General features: G+C 38.5%; 1 protein-coding gene across 1 annotated transcript; it reads right to left on the reverse strand.

Moving 5' to 3' along the window:
* Positions 1–2: 2 nt before the first annotated feature.
* LOC134559561 (parvalbumin, thymic-like) lies at positions 3–4438 on the reverse strand. The gene is given in 7 exon segments (XM_063414434.1): positions 3–28; positions 1322–1431; positions 1649–1781; positions 2552–2619; positions 4327–4361; positions 4363–4405; positions 4407–4438. Coding segments are annotated over 7 exon segments (447 nt in total).
* Positions 4439–8538: the final 4100 nt, after the last annotated feature.

Consider the following 8538-nt stretch of genomic DNA (forward strand, 5'->3'; position numbering starts at 1 on the left):
GTTTAAGCCTTCACCAGAGACTGGAATTCTGTCAAGGAAGAAAGTGAGAAAAGCAGGGAATAAAACTTGTTGAAAGTAGTTTTTTGACATCTTTTAAAAGACAGATAAAAATTACTCAAACTCCTATGCATGGAGGGCTCCCAAAGTTATTATAACACTGCACAAGCTACTGCTAAACTGAGATTCTGGGGGCGTAACAGATTTTTCACTCCTTAAAAAGAGTAAGTGCAGAGAGGAGGAGTGTGTCTGTAAATTCGTATTTGTGGGAAATCCTGACTTAAAGGTAAACTATCTTTACCCCATTACAGACTCTGATAATAGCCAAGGAAGAAGAGCCTGTAGCTCGCAGTGAGAGGAATTTTTTTTTTACTTTTGTTATTCCAAATAAAAAATATCTGTAGTGAAGTAATCCCAGTGTGGGAGATTCAATGGTTAAGGGCCAAGATCTGCATAATATAATGTCCTATTTGGGGCTCATAAACAGAAGCTGCAAAAGCTGCTGCTAAAGCAAATTCCTCCAACAGTGTATCTCTCTGTGCTCCCAAATCTGGCTAAGATTAGCACGTGTGTCTGTTGGAGTTATTGCCACCTGTCCTAGTTCAGCTGAGACAGCCCTGTTTTCAGTGACTTCATCTCTAATACATGATGCATAATGTCCTATTTTTCTGTGCTGCAGTTTCTAAAAGAAATTCCTGGCTAGTTCACATCATCCCTGGGAGGTTTTCTTCAGGAATTTGATTGAGTTTCTCAAAGGACTGCATGGTGAAATGCGCACATATCAGATAATTTTCCAGCACAAAATCCTGTGCTGCACTGCTGCAGTTTTAGCCTTGAAAAACAATACTATTGTATTTTACTTTAGTGAATAAGGCACCCAGTAATAATGGTCAATGTTTGATAGTGGAAGATGAAGAAATAAGTTTCTTTAGGTAGAGATGTGTTGAAAAGTTGAAGTGTTGTATGGCTAGAAGTGCAGAGCATCCGCTGCCAAAATGGAAATTCAGAGAAATTCAGGTGTTCTGAATGTTTTAAGAATCTGTCACATTGAGTCTATAAATGAGACACACAGCAGAATTAACACTGAAGCTGTTGTCATTGATTGGAAGACCAGACTCTACACTGGGCCTAAATTTTCTGTTGCTGCAACAGAGACCAAATGGGAATAAAGCTATGAAAATAAAGGAGTGTTTGCTCATATAAAAATTGTGGCAGAAAGTATCAGGCCAAAGTGCTCGTATGTATCCTTCATGCCCCAGTTTAAATGCAGCCCAAAATGTGTGCACTTTAAACCACAAATGTTATCAATTTTCCAAAGTCTTACCTTCCACTCCGATTTTGCCATCACCATCAGTGTCTCCTGCAGCCAGAAAAGCCTTGGTCTCTGCCGAGGTGAGGGCTCTGGCATTTGAAGAGAAATTCTTCAGGAACAGTCTGAAATAGAACAGGGTGCTGTGCTTGAGTTTTGCTCTCTGAAATGTCCCGTAAGGTAACGTCTGCTCCTATTATCTGAGGGAATCCGCACAGATTCAAGGGAAGACAAGGATTTGTGTTTTATTTTTAAAATAACATCAAGGGTTTCTTCAAGGCTGTGAAGCAAGTTCAAAGGTTTTTGTTGTTTAAAGCAATAGAGCAGCTGAACAGTACTTACTGCAGCTCCTCTTCTTCAATGAAACCACTCTTGTCCTGATCAAGGATTCCAAAAACTTTCTTTATCTGATCAGGAGTTTTGCTGGATAAACCAACAATGGAGAAGAAAGACTTGTAGTTGAAGGAATCATCAGCTGGAAGAAACAGAAGTTGTTAAATATTCTCCCTTGAAGTCTTTACTACTGTGTGTATTCCTTGGGAATATGTATGTCTTTTCTTGAGCATCAGCCTGCTTCTCTTTGTGTTGTTCCCTGGTGTAGCAAAGGAGCAGATACAGTGGATAATAATTTCCCTGTTTAAACACTCTATGCCTGTGGTCATATTTCCTTTCAGCCAGTTTGAAGTTTTCTGCTACAATGCACATTCTGCTAAATCAGGATTTATGCAATGTGTCACATGCAATTAATAACAAATATTGAGAGGGTGCTACTGTGATTTACAAACAACTCTTGTAATTATTAATTAATTTTCATGGAGTCCTTACTTAGGTGAAGAATTTGATAGAAGAATAATTCACAGACAAACTAGATCTTTGAGTATTTGGAAATTGGCTTGATCTTACTGAGCTGCTCTTAAGAGAACTGAGACTGATAATTACTTCACAAATAACACTCTCATTCTGCAAGCTGATGTTTTTTCTGAAATTCTGAAGGACAAAGTTAAATTTAAGTCTTTAACACATTTAGACACTGACAGCTTAGTGTTAAGCCAGCCCTAACTGAAACTGTGGGCCTTTAATTGCTGCTCACCACTTGTGAGACCTTCTGAATTTAAGGGGCTATAATGTAATGTAGCTTAGAAAGAGATCTCACAGGGAAGGAATCTAAGGGGAAAATGATAGGCATGTCATCTTAAGACATAAAAATGATATGCATCTTCTGTCTGCAGAGCGACCATTCCTTACCCTGGCAGCTGGAGAGAGCAGATTCAATATCTTTAGCAGAGAGGATGTCAGTGATGGCCATTGTTGAACTGTAAAATAAATTAAATGTGAGCTACTTAGTCATTAAAATGACTTCTCTCCTACTTTCATGGCTCTATTTGAAGTTGCTGCAGTGACAGTGTGTGATAGGGGAGACATTATTCATCTGATGGCAAGTGGAGCACGCTGTAACAGATGTCTGCAGCAGGTGCTTCCACTGAAAGCTGGGAATGAGGGAGGAATTCTGCACGCGGGAGCGTGGGGCTTCAGGAAGATCTGATGCCTCTGCTGTGCTGGGAGAGTGAATCCAAGGTGTCCAGCACCACAGGCTGTGTGGGTTTTCCTGGAGGTGGATTATTACTCAGTAAAACCCAGGGTGTATTTACAGCACACATAAGAGATGAGGCTGGTATGTCCCCTAGAACTATATCTGAAGTGTAATTGGAATGTGAAAAATCTAGTATTATTATCAATAGATGTAATGAACTTAACAAAGAATGAAAATATTAGTGTAGAATTAGTAATAGTAGTTTTACTCATGTAAATTTGAAGGGTAAGTTCCTCCTCCGTTTAGTTGCAACAATAAATGTGTCTTGCTGGGCTACTGCATCACTGAAAGACTACATTTCATGAGAGCTTTGTAAAAAAGGTTTTGTCAGTATTTTCTGAGGTTATTTTCTTTTTGCCTTCCATCTAGGTTATCATAAACCATATTCTTGCCCAGATTTTGGCATTTCAGTGGATTGTTGTCTTTAGAACAGAAGTATCATGACTTAATATTCATTCTTAGCAGAGTGGAGGAGGTGTTTTCTTCTGACACAGCAGCATTTCATTTCACAGAGAAAAATACTCTGTCCCATTCAGCCTCCAACAGCTGCAATAGTTTGCCAGTACAAGGTGTATCACTTAACAAAATGCTATAATGCCTGAATTTCTAATTCATTTTTAGTGCATTTGGTGCACTTACAGTTCGGTCAACTGCACACACCAGGGCAGAGAGGATATAGTTTAAAACTTGAAACATCACTCTTAGTTCATGTTAGTGAAAGAAGGGGACAAAGGCATAGAAAAGTTATTCTTGAAAGCCACAAGAAAATAGAAATATCTTTTCATTAATCCCTAACTGGTCTTCAACAACATCATTCTTCCTGTCTAAGCATAGAGTGAGAAAGAATCAACTGGTGGTACCCATTTATAGTCTATGCACTGGTTTGAGATCTAAACACAGGTTTAAAATTTCCTCTAAAATATGAAATGGCTGCTTCTGTACCTGTTGGTTTGCAGCAGAAGAAATTGTCAATCATTTTAGTCCCTTTCTGAATGTCTCAGAAATGGTTAAGAAAGTGATGGCACACATTCCCACCGATGGCAATGGATCCTTCCTTGGCTCAGGCAGCTGGGTTACTTCTCTTTTACTAGAAAATACTTTGTCCCAGTGGGTTCTTGTGCAAAATACTTTCCCTCTCAGCATTAGGCAAGATAACTTTGAGCTTAGCCGTTCACCTAATTCTTACTGCTGACAGGATTAAAAAGGGAAAGAATTGCAGGAAAACCTACAAATTACAGCATTTTTTTACAAGGGGTATCATCCCTGTCTTGTTCCATCCTATGATCCAAATGCTGATGCTGTTCTATGTTAACTTGTAAAGATGTAAAATACTGGAAGCTGAGATAAGAATAGATCCTTTAATTGCTTTCCGTTTAGGGAGCATTTTGCTTTTGTGTTTCTTTGAAAGCAGAAGATCTAATCAGCTTACCTTTGTGGTCTTCTTGACTGGATAAAGAAGCAGTCAGGTTGGGAGGAAGGTACTTGCTGTGTGTCTCCAGCAGAGCTGCACTTGCATATATATACTTTAAGTTGTATACCATATACAGATTTTAGATTTCAGCGTCACGAAGGGGGAATGGTGTCAGATGAACTTGCCTAACTAATCATCTTGCACTATTTTTATCTCAAGAGAATACATATGATATTTGCAAACGAAACAAGATAAGTGGCCAGATAGGCAACAAGAACAGAGTCATGTCAAATTTCCTCTGATTTAAGCAGAAAACACCAGCTTCTCCGTGTGATGTAGGGCAAGGCAAAACCCCCCACTATCTGATATGCTTGATCTGAAGAGTCAGATGAAATGAAGCACAATAACTTCTGAAGAGGTGTCTTAAATGACTGTTTAAATGTGATAACTTATCTGCAGATACTCTGTGTGATAGAATTTCATCATTGGAGCACTAAACAAAAAGAAAAAATTAAAAGTATCCTGTTCAGGTATTGTTTTCATAGCAAACCAATCAGGAGAAATAATAGCCATGTCATCTCCAGAATGCCTGATCTGTTATTGTTTGAAAAAAAATACCACACAGGGAATTTGTTGCTATAGGATGTAAAATAATATTATGTTGATCCATCAGAACAGTTGGTTGGGGGAGGGCATTTCATCTGCTCTGTATCCAGAGAAAATCTTACAATTCTGCAAGATTCTGACAACCTGTTTAGTAGGGTATGTATGAAGCAAAGGGATTGTGATCTGCCCAGCTGTCTCTGAGACTAAAGTCCCTGAGCCCTACATGAAGGATCTTTGTTTTCAAAATAGAGAACAATTTCATTAGCAACATCATCACCGTAACAATATCTGAAGAGAGTCTTTTCAGTTTTCAGCTTGTCTTCAGTCTCTTTCAGAGAAGTGATTATTTTCTAGAATGTTTGGTCAGTGCTGTTTCCCTGTGCTCCTTTGTGCTAGTCACTTTTTTCATGGATATAATGTGATCATCTCAATTTTCTTTCACGAATGTTGTAGCCTAACTGGGTGAGGAGCCTGTCAGCTTGGATCTCACTTGTGCCTTGGGGTAGCAGAACAGTGAAAGACAAGTCATATGGACGACAGCACAAGGTATCATTATGGCCAGGATTAAGGGATGGCAAGGGATGACAGTGCATTGGCATCACAGCTTGAGGTGGTGGCACAGGAAGAGGTGACGGTGCAGAGACCGCTTTAATGTCAGAGGGAGTATCAAGACATCTTTTTTCCAAAGCATTTCCCTCAAAGATGGAAGACAGCCCTAGCCAGTCACTGAAGCCAGGCACTAATAAATCAGGGTGCCAGCCAGAAAAGTGACAAATGGAGGGTACCTACGAGACCTTTGTGCATCCAGCACTGACAGCAGCTGATCGAAAGGAAACAAAAGACCATTGCAAAAGATTCTCTCTGTGGAGGAGGTGCTATTTCATTTGCAATATATAAACATAAGAAAAATTATTTCTACGAGTTCTTTCTTATTAAAAATTCTGCAAGTCTGTCCTCCATGAAACAGTTTCAGACACAGATAATTCTTTTGCAGAGAAGAACCGACGATCAAGAATTGCTTTGGAACATTTCAGCTTTCCCTATTTTCTGAATGAGTTTGTGACCAGCTGACGCTGAAAAAATTCAAGAAGAATTTGATGGAGAGATATTTAATACCGGCTCTTGTTGTCACTGGTGACATCTGGTAGAAGGGGTACAAATGCCACTTTCCCCCTTCAAACTCTTCTGAGAAATGACTTTTATTCTAAATGGGAAAAAATTCCTCTCTCTTTTACACACACCACCCTATTCTCCCCCTCCAATTTGGAAAATTGTCTACATAGTGCCAACAACTGATGTGCAGGACGTAGGGTGTCCAACATAAAAACTGATGGCATGATATGACCTAATGAAGCTAAGTTAAGAGGAAGGCCAAATTCTGCTGAAACTCTTGGACTGCAGGAGTCTGCATGGGAATTTGGTCCCTGGTGTCTATTTCAGAGAATGCATTTGATTTTAGATGCAATGGCTTCTCATTTTGCCCAGAGCTAATTCCACATATGTTAACCCCTCGCCCCCACTCTTCCCTTTAAAAATAGCATTGATTGCTGTTATTTCCCTTAATGCCTGTGGGCTGTTGCCATTAGTTTGAACTTTATGTGAAGCACATAAGGATGCAGTCTTTAAAAGTGTACTCTGTTTTCTAAGAGGCTTTGACAAGGTAATTCCTTTTGTGCCCCATGATTTTAAGGGTAAAGCACGCAGTCAAATGATTTATGGCTCTGGTCTGGTCAGCTGTATTCAGACTCCAGCAAATTTTGGAGTCACTTTTGCAGTAAGATTGGAGGTATTAGAGATCCAGAACATGTACACTGATGAAATGCACGGGGATCATGTAACTATTTACAACCAGCCTCCAACAACCCTTTTCTTTTCAAGCCCTACGTTAGAGATTGCATAAACATCTGTCTGCCCACTTTTACTTTCTTAAATCAAATACTGTTAGGAACTTTGCAGCTGCCATCCAACTTGGCAGGGGAAGAACTGGGGAAGTATGAAAAAAGTAAGGAAAATATATCCCTTTCAGCCTGTCAGGTTCTCACTAAAAGCAGTTATAAAGCCTTGGGCTTGAGTATTTCTCTGTGGTCAAGGCTGTTTGCCTTCTGGAGGCATTGAGTTGTTTTTTTCTTCCCATTTTAGCCTTAATTCATTTAACATCTGAAGCTACCTCCCCAGGTTGAAAAGCTGTATTTCAGGTCATCGTAAGTTCTGTGGTTGTTCTATAATATATTCTTGTCATTCTTCTTTGAGTGCTGATGTGAATCATGTGCAAGAGAGTAACAAAAGTGCAATGAAGAGTTGTGTGAGTGGCTGCTTTAATTTAAATAAGTGTGATTTAGTGCCTCGTACATGCCTGAGAGCATTTTCAGATGAATGAGATGAATGGTCCTGGTAGGGGTATCCATGGTCATGAGTCAGGGAACAGGAATCACCTGACAAAATGTGTTTAATCTATTGTTAAATGACATGTAAGTAGTGAGAGTGGAATATTCATTCAACTTGTAATTTGCCTTGGGGATATATGGGATGAAAGAAATTGTATAGATGTAATTTAGTGTAATTGTATTAATGCATCATGCTCCAGTCATTTGAGGAATATAACTCCTGGAGAGATCTGGGAATATTTGTGAGTGGTTTTAGGTTTATGTTACTTAATCTACTATCTGTAGACACCTCATAACTACCCCCCAGTAAAATGCTGAATAAAGAAAAATGCTGGAATGGTTGCTATGCGGGGAGGAGGCTGTACATGAAAAACGCACCAAATAACATCTGGTTTATTTTTGCAAACTTGAATGAATCACAAAAGTAATTTATTTTTCACCAACTATCATTGTAATGTCACACGGGTTCAACCTCTGAGGTAGGTTTCCAGATATTCTAAAAATTTACAATGCAGCTTTACAGTTCTTAGTGCCCTGTAAAATGTTAATGTACAAAATTTTTCAGTCATATTTTTTTTACATGACCAAAACATAATTTTTAAGCCAAGTAGATTGTTTACATAAATCAGACAATTTCTGGTCCTGCATATCTGAAATGGGAATTTCAATCCTGATTCCAAAATTTGAAAGGAATATGGGCCAAACATAAATTCTATATGATTTCTGAAGCTGTAGCTCAAAACTTTTATTCCTGAATTTAACCCTTCCAGTTCACTTACATTTATGTTTCTTTCTAAAAATGTTCATCCAGTGATGCAGAAAGAAAAAGGATTTTTTTAAAAGAAAGAAATTATCATAGACTAATTTCTGAAATGGTAGATTCTTGGGTCTATTAGATCTGATACAATCATTCAAAAACAGACAAGTTACTTGAACCTCCAGATGACTCCTTCCATAGGTCTAAAATTACTTGCAGTAAGCATCAGAAAACCTATAGAATCAATTTTCTTGCCTTAATTCTGAAACAAAAAGCTTACTGTTTTTGAAAGAGTCCAAATAAAAATGGCAATAAAAATGGCAATAACAAGGTATGTGTAGGATTATCATGGTTTTTGAGTAGAAAATAATATCAGTTCTGAAGGCAATCTTCTTAGCTGAGTTGGAAGCAAAGACACACGCTGAAAACAGAACTTCTATTCAATATTTGATCTACCATATCCTGTTCTTGAACTCTGTTCTT

Source organism: Prinia subflava, chromosome 17 (assembly GCF_021018805.1).
Source record: "Prinia subflava isolate CZ2003 ecotype Zambia chromosome 17, Cam_Psub_1.2, whole genome shotgun sequence".
NCBI classification, from domain to species: Eukaryota; Metazoa; Chordata; class Aves; order Passeriformes; family Cisticolidae; genus Prinia; species Prinia subflava.